Genomic DNA, 13,820 nt, shown 5'->3' on the forward strand with positions numbered 1-13,820 from the left:
CAGTATACCAAAATGTTGGTAGTTGTGCGACATAAACACATTTTATTCCAGGTGTTTGTGCAGGAAGGGGATTTTGGGGGTTGAAACCCTCTACTTAAGCGCAAAAACAAATGTTTTAGTATGGTTTTTCAGGGGCAAACCCCAAAGTAGATGAAACTAATGATATTACAATAAACATGTAATTATACAGAAATAACCAGTATGAAGACACTTAAAAGCTTCCGTTTTAAACATAATGACAGAAACCCCAAAAGTAGATGAAATTAAAGATAAGAGAGCACACGACAAAGTATTTGAGCATAATTGTGATTATGTCCAAATGAACATTACGAGAGGATCGTAGGCTGAATGTATGACAATACTATGAAAACGATATTGTCTGTTTACCCAAACACATTTCCCCGATTTCTACAATCCTCAGTACAAGACCGACAGGCTGGAAGACAGACTGAAGAAGTATTTTGGTCAGAGGGTATATTTTGGCAACAGAAGTGACCTTATATATTCTGATGAGGTGCCAACTGGGCAGATCGTTGAAACAGCATTTGAATCGGTCTCTTCAGTAGAGAGAGAGAGAGAGAGAGAGAGAGAGAGAGAGAGAGAGAGAGAGAGAGAGAGAGAGAGAGAGAGAGAGAGAGAGAGAGAGAGAGAGAGACAGAGACGACGACGACGACGACTGCATTATATACACATATAGGGATTTAAAGGAAATGACATGGCTATTTTTCATTAGTTTTCTTCTGTCTTAGAAAGTCAAACATCCAGACACGCATACTATCTTGCAGTAGTGTTAGGGATTCAACCAACATGAGAGATATTAGTTACATCCATAGAAAAAAGATGTATGCCACATGTAGTAACTGAAAATTAACACATTTTCGACTGAAAATATTAGCGACTTCATTAACACGAATATTCCAAAATTTAACAAAGAAACTTCAAATAAATTGGAAGGTAAAATATGTATGCAGGAATTAGTATCGATGTTAAAATGAAAATGAAGAACAATAAAAGTCCTGGAATTTCTTCACCTAATATAAATAAATATACAATGCAAGACGATATCACATTTTTAATAATTTGGCTCAATATGAGGGGTAGTGGTGCCATTATGCACTTATTGTGTATGACAATACAGTTTATATAACAACTGGTATTATTCCTTACTGTAGGAAAGGTATGTGCGGATATTTAGATTCTAGGGTTCACGATTGAGTTTTTAAAAGTTTTTCTGATAGACTTAGGTGATTTTGTTTTAAGAACTATAAATGAAGGTTATGATAAGGAACAATTGTCTGTATCACTTAGAAGAGGGGTAATTACTTGTATACCAAAAGCAAATAAAAACAGACATATTTTAAAAAGCTGGATACCTCTATTACTGCTTAATGTCGTTTATAAACTAGCATCCGCCTGCATAGCAACTCGAATAAAAGGAATTTTAAATAGTAACTAAATGAAGACCAAAAAGGCATTGTAGAAGGACGCTTTATTAGGAAAACTATAAGGACATTGAATGATATTTTATTCGAAAGTAAGACTAATAGCATGCCAGGACTAATACTTGTAACTAATTTTGAAAAAACGTTTGATTCTATATCAATGCAATTCATACACAAAACTTTAAATTATTTTGGTTTCGGTCCATCAATTCGAAGATGGGTATATACTTTTTACAATGATGCAACGGCAAACATTTTACAAAACGGACATTTCTCGGAACTTTTCAACATCGAAAGAGGCTGTCAGCAAGGAGACCCCCTTTCGCCATATTTATTTATATTAGGTGAAGAAATTCTTGGAATTCTTGTCCGGACAAATCCTCTTATTAAAGTAATTGATATAGGGTGGCTTGAATATAAAATAGGACAATTTGCCGATGACACTCAACTGTATTTAGATGGATCTTCTTTCTCTCTTAGAAATGCAATTCATATTTTAGATATTTTTAGATACATATCGGGCCTGAAAATACATAAGACAAAAACAAAAACTATTGGATTAGGTACCCTGGCGAATACCATGGCAGAAATGTACAAAGAGCTAAGTCTAGATTGGTGTGAAAACAATTTTGAGGTTCTAGGTATAACACTTAATAAATAACTAGATAATATTTGATCACTGAATTTGGATAAAAAGCTGGTAAAAATAGAAAAACAATTAAATTTGTGGCGTGGCAGATTCGGAACTATATGTGGTAGGATAACAGTTGTAAAAAAAATTAAATCATATTTTTACCAATCTACCAAATCCACCTAATGAATATATGTATTAAAAATAAATAGAATGATTTTTTTTTTCTCATTTATATGGACAGATGGTCCAGATAGAATTAAACGCTCAGTTATTACAAACAAATTATACTGAGGGTGGGTTAAAAATGATTGAAACATTAATATTTATTAAAGCTCTAAAAGTTTCATGGTTAAGACGCTACTTTCAATCAGACCGCAAATGGAAATGTTTTTTTAACTAAATATATGGATAATGTAGCTATATCTAAAATGGGAGCCAATGTTGGAGAATATGTCAATAAAAAAATTTAAAATTCTTTTTAGAATGATGTATTGAATGCATGGACAGATCTTGCGCTAAAAACAGAAACTATCCAACATGCTATTGATTTTACCTGACAAGACGTGCATACTGGATATTGCAAGTATGATCAGTTCGGAAGACATGGTACACAAGAACAGTCAGATAAAGCAGTTAGAAAAAAGCTTTCGAAAGATTTCTTCAGAAAAAGGCTTGTTGGCAAAACTACAACGTCCCATGCACCCATCCCAAGACGGTCACTAAAGATGTTTGGTTTTATTGAAAAAATTTATGATAGGTAAAAATGCCAACAATGGATTTATTCATACTAGGTATACAAAGAAACTAAACTTAAAAAAAAATGTTACAAAATGTAGCAATTTTTTTTTTTAACAAATTACATAAAGTGTCCAGACTATAAGTTGTACTCTACGTATCGCTGCCTCCCTCAGTGACTACATGGTGTTTTTAGTAATAAGAGATAGCTTTAAGAGACGTTTCTTCTCTCCAGTCATGGAATCTGAGCGCTCTTTGAAAGATCATGTTGTGTCACAGTAGAGACTGCTGGAGTTGTTTTAGATTTTGACCGATGAGATGGGCAAAAGTGCGTGTTAGGATTTTCTTGTTTTTAAAAGTATTCATGAAATTGATATTATTCTGTCAACATGTTTAACAGATGGAATTGGTTAACGTGTGCAATGTATTTTAAAGACATTTTCCTACATTTTACAACTGAAATATTGCACTATAAATATTGTAGAGAACCCGGTTTCATCGTTTTATATTACCCATTATAGACAGCTCAATAACATGGTAATTGTTGCTGTCTTTGGCTGTCATACAAATAAGCATTGTTAACGAAACTTAACCTTTTAGCAGGCTAAATCTGCATATGTAAATCAAATGGCAGCCAATGAGGTATATTATGAGACACGCATGAAAATAATATTTATCAGATTTGTTGGCAGTAATAATAATTATTTTCATAATAAAGAGTGTTACACGTGTTACACGTATTCGTGTGTTTCCATGCTTAATAGATGTGAACGTGGGTATATTGTAATTCATTCCGGAAGCAACATTAGCGGACTCAGGGGAGGTCACTTGTCTTTCTGTTTGTTCATCATACACAACATACAACACTGAATTGCTCTGAAAAAGCATCTTTTGAGCATCTTCATTTTAAAATGTTCCCGGGAGCATGTCCTCTAGAGATATCGCTTCCACAAACACAAATTGCCCTTTTTAGTATATCTATATCTATCTATCTATCTATTTATCTATATATACTCTTCAAAAGAAGAAACGCAAAACCACATTGTCGTAACATTTGGAGAATTGATTTAATTATTGAATGGTGAGTCCGATAATTACCAAATGTTGCAGGATTGTTCACAATTCACTCTAGTCCATTGTGAGTAAGTGATAGGACACACCACCAAGGTCAAGGTCATCTGGAGTCAATACCGGGTGTGGCCTCCGCGTGTGTTGACAACTGCCTGGCACCGCCTGCCCATTGAAGCAACCAGAGTACGGATGACGTCCCGGGGGATGGTGGCCCACTCGGCCTGCAAGGCTGCTGCCAGCTCGGGCAGGGTCTGGGGCTGTGGTTGTCGCTGTCGGAGGCGTCGGTCCAACTCGTCCCATAGATGCTCAATTGGGTTCAAATCCGGTGATATCGATGGCCAAGGAAGGACATTAATGTTGTTGTTCTGTAGGAAAGCCGTTGTGAGACGTGCTGTGTGAGGCCTGGCGTTGTCATGTTGGAACACTGCGTTGGCGTTGGCCATAACTGGAACGATGTGTGGCCGGAGGATCTGGTCAATGTAGCCCTGTGCATTCAGGTTGCCCTGCACGTGGACCAGGTCAGTTCTGCCAGTGTGTGAGATGGCTGCCCACACCATGACACTACCCCCGCCGAATCTGTCCACTTCCTGCACGCAGTTTGCCGCATAACGTTCACCACGACGCCTATACACGCGACATCTTCCATCATGACGTCGGAGCAGAAATCGGGACTCGTCACTGAACCACACCTGTCTCCATCGCAGTTGAGGCCATTGTCGATGAATCTGGCACCACTGCAGTCGGAGTCGACGGTGTTGTGGTGTTAAGATGACACCTCGAACTGGACGTCTGGCACGAATTCCTACCTCACGTAGGCGGTTCCGTACGGTCTGGTCGGATATCCTGCGCAAACCTGGTATTGCTGCGGCTGTGGAGGTGGCAGTAGTCAATCGTTCCCGAAGGTGGCGTACCCGGATGTAGCGGTCCTGCCCGGGGGTAGTGACCCGTGGTCGACCGGATCTAGGGAGGTCACGTGTTGATCCATGTTGCTGGTAACGGTCCCACAGTCTGGAGATGGTGCTTGGGGACACATGGAATGCCCTGGCAACGGCCGTTCTGGATTCGCCTGCGTCTAGTCGGCCGATGGCATTGTTTCTCTGCGGTTCACTGAGACGTGGCATGTCCTGGATTGTCAACTGTCGGCCAGATACAGAGGCCAGGCAAGCGAACACCCTGCACTTTTATACTGTCGGTGTTCATGTTGCACGTGCAGACAACGCACGTGCAGTGGTGACATGGTTTGCACGTGGCTGCGTTTTTGCGAATATTCACATTTTGGAACTTTATTGTACAGTAGCTGCGTTTTATCGAATGTAACCGTGGGAATGTGTTTGGGACATGCAATGACCTTATATTCACAAAGCATGAACCGGTAGGAAACATAAAATCGGAGTTATAACCCATTTGTATCCTTTTGCGTTTCTTTTTTTGAAGAGTATATATATAAGGAAGGGTGGCTCTGTTTAACGAAAAGAGCTGTTCGCTGTCGAAGATGAACCTGTCGTTGATTTCCGTCATAATTCTCGGCGTTTTCCCCCTGTGCTCGGAAGGCAAACGAAGAGGGTGCTATGTCAGGTATACACACATATATTTATACACACCCCGAAAAGCAAAGAGAATTAAAGAAAAATGTTAAGTTATACGAAATGCATTAGGGTTATAATGGGAAAACACAATATAAAGATACTGAATTCTCTGATTTCTATGATTTCTATGTACAAGAAACGGATTATGTGCATATTGTTTTTCTAATGCACTGCTCTGTTGATGAAGAAAAGGAATAAAAATATTAAATTTAAAAAAGAAAATAAAAGAAAAAGATTTTACTTTCAGAGGTTTGAAAGAAGTCCAACATTCTGTTCTCTTCGTTTTCTTCTGTTACGAACAGCATAAATAGGCTAAGTCAGCATGGGAAGGTATTGCAGCGAAATTGGCCAACTGCGTCGTGAAAGTTGACAGTCTGATTCCAGCATTAGACACATTTTGTATCGCCTAATCAAACATGCTCGAGATCGATACGCAACTTGTGTGCAGGTGCGGACAGACCTGTCAACTTCAAGGCCGGATCTAAGATTGTGTGTGTGTGTGTGTGTGTGTGTGTGGAGGGCAGATGAATTTTTGGTACGAACAAGCATAGAATGCGCAAGACACTAGGAGTTCGGGGGCATCCCCGCCCCCCCCCCCCCCCCCCCCCCCGGGGTCTAGTGGTTGTGCAACATGCACAGGCTCTTGGTCAGGTTCAGAGCGAAGCCATGGTCAAGGAATCACCATGGTGTTTGTTTGGGGGGGGGGGGGGGGGGGGAGGTTAAAAGCCCAAAATGGAGATCTCTAAAAATCGAGAAAGTGCAAGTTTTAAAAATGATTACACTTTGCCCAATGTTACACCATATACATTATAAGTCGCTCATCGGCAGTGCTTGTTGGTACTGAACGAGGGCAGGTTGTTATGCTGTATTACTATTAGTAGATGACGAATACAAATGCATATTCGGCATATAATTCCATTCAGCTCTAAAATACAAACCACCATTATAAAAGTTTTTGTTTTAAAAAGCTTGAGATTATATTAGCATTGCGTGATCTTTGTTACAAATGCGCGAGTCACCAGGTATGCGCAGATCCATCATTTTGTGTGCGTGCGTGGAGTGGCGTAGAAAGGTGCCAAAACGTTGGGGTGGGGGCACACTACTATAAAGCAAACTATCTGAAATGTGGAGGGCACATGCCCCCCTTACCCCCCCCCCCCCCCACACACACACTTCCTACACCAGTGGTGTGTACGTGTGCAGAATTTTTTTTTTTTTGCAAACATTCCATATTTGAAACAGAATGCAAATTAGAGATGAATGCAAGTACACAACTTCGATCAAGATACAGGTAAGTTTTCGATACTTTGTAACTACACGTAAACGAGGAAGTTTTAAAGTTTATTGATTTTTTTTTGGGGGGGGGGGGGGGGGGGGGGGGCGGGCAGAGGAGGGCATAATTTCAAGAAATAATATTTTTTTTCCAATATCAGCATCTTTTATATGCTCTCTCTCCCACAGACAAGACAGCACATACCAGTCTTTGATATATCAATCAATCGTAAAACACAGGTAGGGATGGGACAGACACCGTGTGTCTGCCGAGGAGATTCGATCCTACGACCCAGACAGGTGAATGTTCTACTGACTGGAATGGGAAAACTTCCATCTACACTGTATACGAATGTATGTTGCTTCACGGAAAGAAATCAGTAAAACTGTCAGTACAATCGCTCATTATTTATTTTTCAAACTAATGTCATTCCAAACATAGTGTCATAAAATATCACAATGTCATAAAATATAACAACATAAATATTATTAAGTTAAGTTCATTTTTAAAAGCTAAAATAAGTACTAAAAACACAATTAAAATATAATAAAACGGTAACAACTGAATCTATGGACGGATCAATTACTTTTAAGTCTCTTGAAATAGAAATAAAATAATAAAAACAAGTGCAGACGACATGTAAACAAGGAGAAATAAACAATATATAATATTCCATGTGTAACATTTACACAGCATTCCATTTATCAGTACTGTATGCTAGTCTAAAATATGTTATGTCTACCCTTAAAATAAAATTAAGTGCTTTATTTCACTAATGGAAAGATGGACACATGGACATTACGAAATATTATGGAGAAATGTTCAAAGAAACGTGTAAAAATCTGACAATAATATGATCCCATACTCTTCATTCAAAAAGTATGCAGTGAAATGTTCAGTAAACCATAATACAAATGCAGAATGGAAAATAAATCCAACAATAACACAAATACTATGAAATAAAAAATAAATAAAAAGAAGAAAGAGAGTTGAATGCCTATTGTTCAAGTCACTGTCACAACAGAAGTCAAATGTTTTGGGGGACACAGCAAGTATTGCCTTTGGTTTAATAATAGAAATCAGGCCACCAAGGCAAGTTACAAGGGCAAAAGAGGGGCACGATGGCAACTGGTTTTCTATGAAATGTTCTAACACTAACCTGTTGCCTTGGGCTCTGGTAGTGACTAATACTGAAAACTGATCTGTTTCTCCACCATGTGCTGACCAATTAGACAGTACCATAATCAATTATGTGGCAAATGTTAAACTGTCCCTGCGGTTTTAGAAGACAGAATTGATGTAAATATGCTGGGGCTGGGGTTGTTTACATGTACCATAAAATATATTTAAAAAAACTCATGTATTCAATAGTTATTATTTAAGGTAAAATTAGCCATTTGTAAGTTAAAACACGACAATAGGTTCTTGATCCTTATAATTCAAATCCTTGTTACGTTCATATAATTCTGACAGAGTAATGAAAAGTTGACCGGTTGATGCACACCAATTATAACAGATGATGAGATTCCAACAGATTCCCACCACTAGGCTCTAGCCTATGTAATTTGTTGGACATGGATGGATGCCTCTTACCATATTACCAATGGTGATTTTACTACTCCTTACATACACAACATGCAATGTATGGGAAGGGCTCGGTGGCAAACCAGTTAGGGCACCGCAGTATTTGTTTTTGCCATCAGCAACGTCTGATTTTCGGGGCATAACAGCAAATAAGAAGGGTAATCATGACATTTGCCATCGTTGCCGTGATAAAATTTGAACCCTACTATAGGGGAATTGTGCAAGTTTGTTAAAAATCTCCAATGAAAATCTTATTTTTTACCATGAATTTACAATTACCAGCTTCCAAGTCAATTCTTATTTATTTTATAATCTTTTGGCACATGCATTACATTAATATAAAGAATACGGATATATATAAATGTTAAGTTAACAATGGTCCACATCAAGTTGGTTAATTTTATTACCTGCTGGATAGAATACTGTAAAATAAATTTTGGTATCATATGGTGATCTCCAATATAACCCTGACATCGATTTACAGACATATGACTGGCTACTCCACAGCAATGATCCTGATGCCATAGCCATACCATCTAATGAAACAAGCACGACTGAAATGGATTGCTCTGTGATGTGTAAGTTAACCCGAAACTGACTGCTCTGTGATGCACAAGTTAACTGCAACTGCAGTCAGTAACTTTTTGCGTCTGCACTTTTGAGGATATGTAACAAATTGAATCTAGTGTCTGTTGGGTACCATTTATCTTACATGTTGGTTAAAAACAAATCCAGCTTGCTTTGCATTCTGACCAAAAAAAAACAAAAAACAAAACTTGCACCAAAATGCTCACATACATGTACACTCTTACCTAAATAAAACCCCACACACTAAAACACAAGCAAACTGTATATAAAAGACGAAACACTACATCACAAATTAACAAACTACTACACTCATGTACAGGACACATTCTTAGTTCTGTATTAAATAAATTAACTCAATATACCACTGCTATTAAAAAAACAAAGGAAAACATTCTTTTTAAATAATACACTATAGTATCACAGTAGAAAAAGTACAATGGCTTGGACACATTATCACAGACTGTTTCTAATAAATAAATGAACTTTAAACAAACACAAATACAACCATTATATCATGACGGTGGGAGATCACATTTCCCACGATCATATACATTATTACTTGTCCACTTTAGGACTAAAGCTTGACCCAACAAACCCGTAGGAGTAGCGGAATTTTTTTTTACATTTTTGTCCTCAAGTGACATTCTCAGTCACAGTGTCCTACCTATAGCCCCCCACCACCAAGATGATCTAAAATGTAAAAAAAATTTGTCCTACTCCATATTAATAAAGCCAAATCTAGCTCGTCTCTCTCCAACCCACCCACTAGATATTGTGTCCTCCCCCTCCAGGCATCATATTCCAAATCTAGCTTGTGTTTCTCCAACCCACCCACAAGATAGTGTGCCGTCCCCCTCCAGGCATCATATTCTAAATCTAGCTTGTGTCTCTCCAACCCACCCACTAGATATTGTGTCCTCCCCCTCCAGGCATCATATTCCTACAGGCCTGCCCAATCCAAAATTTTAAACAAAGAGCACAATTTAAGCATTAAAACCTTTAAGGATTGTTCCGACAAGAGGAACTAAACTGACATACATCCCTCACTCTCGATAGGTTTGCAGGTCTATGATCGTGTTTTCACCTCAAAAATAAAAACCAAAAATGTACCATGAATTCAAACAGTTTGCATCCATAGGTTGACTATTAACAATGTACCTGTATACTTGCAAAATACTAACACTTTTATTAATTGAAACTATGACTACTGACACAGAATGAAAAGGAATGGTCACTAACTTGCAAATTATATTTTTTATAAGGCTATTTAAACCAGCTAGGGTCCTAGAGTAGGTTTCTCTAACGACCCTGACAGCAATACGTAGTGATCATCAACTTGAGATTAAAGTGAATTCACAAAATTCAATCACTATTTATAGGTACGTACCCGCCTCCTTCAAAATGATTTCCAACAGGAATGACGAGTACATGTAGTGGGTAGATCATAGGTCTTCGGTGTACTCTTTATTTTGAAAAATGCATATATCTCCTGGGGCAGAAATTGTAACAAACACGCTATATAGACAGTTGTCATTAAAATCAATCATACAAGTTTGCTTCATTATAAGAATAACATTAATTTTGAGAATACTGCTAAAGCAATACATGTCCCCTACCGCATCCCAAAAATTACAGATGCATAAAAACAAAACAAAAAAACAGAATCTAGAAATCAAATGTCCGTATCTCCTAATTTTAAAGGCCATAACTCTTTCATAAATGGGTAAATTGCCACGAAAGATAAACTTGATCTGTAACAGTACATGATAAAGCCATACACAAAATGTCAGCTCAATATCTTGAGGCATTGTGAAAAATATGTCCAGAAAACGATATGTGGGACAGACGCAGGGCTACAGATGTAGTTCTGACACTTGCAAAATTTTACGAACAATTAGTGAATTTTATTTTTTAAAATCACACAGAGCTACATCTGCACAAGGACGGTTATGAAACCTATAGTTCCATCCATTTGTACTGATGGGACTAATAAATAGTACAGTTAACAATAACACCATATTATGCCTTCTTGCATACTTTGTAAAGATGGGCAACAATGACTGACAAATACTCTCAATGTACATTCCAATACACAAACAGCAAGACACTTTACAACAGATTACAAAATGACAGTTGATTGTTATTGGTTGCATCAATATGAGCAATGCAGGAATGGATGGTCAACATGCACCAAATACTGTTCATATTAAACATGGAATGATTGATTTCATTGTATACAGCTGCAAAACCAACAGTATAATTAGAACAACCTGGTCCATACAACCGTTAGTTACATATAGTTTATGTAGTCTTCAGTATTTATTTATTCTAGTAGGATTATCCTCAAGAAATACTGTTATCCCAAGGGAATACTGATCAGTAAACTACTATGCATAAGCTAAGGTTCTGGCTATCAGCAATGATCCATCATTCAATGGCAAAACCTAGCAATAAATTTTTTGGTCAAAATAGAAATAACATATTTTTCTTCTTTTTTCTTAAAGTAATTACATTATGGCCATGTTATTTGTTTAACAAGTGATTGAAAAGTGGACTGCTGATAACTGGTTTTACTACTGTCAAAACCAAATAATTCACTGGAGTCTTCACCATCACAAAGCCACAACTTGATGCCTCCAGTGACAAAGTTGATTCCCCCACCCCACACACAAACATTTTTTTTTTTTAATTATAATAAAAAAAGATTAAACCATGGCTTGATGACTTACCAGAGTTATTAGTGTAACAAAAATCTTATTACTGCTAGTTGACCAATACCGTAATCAGACCAGAACTTATTGGGGAAAAAAACCTGATCTAAAGCCAGACAGAATTTAGCTACTACGATTGTTTCTCCAAACAAGCAAGACAAATGTATTACTAGCTTTTGCTATGCAGAGTTGGCAGATAAAAAAAGTGTGAGCTTGACACCATTTTGCCTGGAGGTCTAGTCTAGCGACAGTCTAACTGTAGTACTGTGTAGGAGTCGGCAACTTGGGCACGTCCAGCAATTCTGAATGCCTGCTACTCGAAAACGTCATTAGCAATGTACCTCATATGATGCATGTTACATCATTTCATTACAAATGTCCTGTTGTCAAGGTCGGGGCAGGGATAGGGTTAGTGTTAGGACCTTTGGAATCTAGACACACCATCATCATTTTCTGAAATTAACGCAGATATCAAAATTAGAGCATAATTCTAGAATATTATATTAATTACAATTAAAGTCCAATTTTAAGGTATAAAGTCCAAACAAGCTCACAGTGAGTCGTATCTAAAATTACAAAAAACAAACAAAACCATCTTATAATTCTGACATACAAATCTGTGCAAAGGGACATAACTTTTCAATATGGTCTGAAGTGGTTACTACCCAAACATATTCAAGGGGAAAAAACCAACAAAATTAATTTGTTTTGGACACAGACATGAAGACTGATAGGCAGAACCTTGCACTATAACAGTGTAATTACTGAAATGTTAGAGAACATGCATTATAACTGTATTAATTCTCAAATATGAGAGAAATGGACACCAATAACAGCTGAAGTCTTATAATACTTAAAGGCTTTTGCTGCATTCATTTGGTGCTTGTGAATAACGTGAATTCTCAAGTTCTAAATTGTGAATGGGACTTCAGCCAAGTGGAGAGTGTTCACGCGATTTATAGACAATCTGCATTGTCAGTCCAATCTCCAATTTGTGTTTGTTTCGCCATTTGTGAAGTTTGAGACAGAAAATCCTACTACAGTTCACAAGTTGTGTTCTCAGGTCAAACGAAAACTCTCTTCACAACTTGTGAATTAGGAAATATGATATTGTTGACTTTTAATGAATGCAGCATTATAGAGGTTATCATCTAGGGCAGATTGGAATACCCCCACCAAAAAAAGAAGAAAAAAAAAGTTTAAAAAAAGTTTTTAAAAAGTGGAGTTAACAGGAATTTGACACTGGAAATGTCTGGAATAGTTAAAATCTTGACTACAAGGGCTGAAACAATATACTTCTCACCATCTAATCAATGCAACGAATTCCAAGTAATTTGTTTCTAACAATGGCAAAAAATACATCATAATTATAAGTTTTGAGATACAACATAATTATAAATTTAGAGACAACAGAACTATGAAATTTGGGCAAGCTTATCTAAACTTAAGTACCAGTTTCTAAGTACAGTTCATTATCACTATACACCTGAATTTAGGCATCTGTTTGTATTTACAGTTCAGTATCGGTAAACACTGAAATTTATGTATCATATTTAAAGTTCAGTTTTAAAGATCTAAACCTCAGTATCCAACTGAAACTCGGGAACAGACTTCAAGCTTTGTAGTGGCTGTTCGCCCGAATACAAAACGGTATCTGTTGACCGGACCGTCCCGGTGTAGGGCCTGTATGTACTGGAGCTCTCTGTGCTTGACCGGAGTCCCCCGAAATCAAGAGGAGGAACTTCACTGGCTTGTTTCCGTAGCAACACCGGGGTCAGCGGCAAGGTTCTGAAGCCGTCTGTATAATCTAGAGATCCATCCAAGTTCAACTTGGCCTCATCGTTTACGGTGAAGATCGTCGTTTCGTTTAATGCGTTGTCCACGTCGTGACTCTTGCCTCGGGACTTCTTCTTTTTCTTCACGTGTTTGCCCACGCTCGACATGGCACTGGCTTGCGACGAATACTGGTTCCCCATTACCACAGCGCTATCTGTGGAACAGACGTCTGTTGGTTTGCTTGGATTCACCTCGACAAGGGATTCCGCAGAGTCGGAGTGGTAGTCCGAGTGATGTGAACTGGCGGTGGATGCATTCTTCTCAACATTTGTACCATGCACAATACCATTATCTGTACCCCAAGACAAAAAGACAGAGAAAAGATGTTGAGAGTAAAATACAACATAATGAAGACAGCAA

At 37.8% G+C, this 13,820-nt stretch overlaps 1 protein-coding gene across 3 annotated transcripts in view; it reads right to left on the reverse strand.

Annotated features, from left to right (window-relative positions):
• Positions 1-7,133: 7,133 nt before the first annotated feature.
• Positions 7,134-13,820, reverse strand: part of LOC121388173 (palmitoyltransferase ZDHHC1-like) — a 38,432-nt gene continuing 31,745 nt past the window's right edge. For 2 of the 3 annotated variants that reach the window (XM_041519422.1, XM_041519421.1), the window contains exons 14-15: positions 13,205-13,752; positions 7,134-12,077 (exon numbers count right to left, since the gene is read on the reverse strand). In XM_041519422.1, the coding sequence (XP_041375356.1) occupies positions 11,994-12,077; positions 13,205-13,752 (632 nt within the window). In that variant the 3' untranslated portion in view covers positions 7,134-11,993. Of the gene's footprint in view, positions 13,753-13,820 lie in introns of all 3 variants that reach the window. The other variant, XM_041519424.1, reaches the window with a different exon arrangement.

Source organism: Gigantopelta aegis, chromosome 14, assembly GCF_016097555.1.
Source record: "Gigantopelta aegis isolate Gae_Host chromosome 14, Gae_host_genome, whole genome shotgun sequence".
Classification (NCBI taxonomy): Eukaryota; Metazoa; Mollusca; class Gastropoda; order Neomphalida; family Peltospiridae; genus Gigantopelta; species Gigantopelta aegis.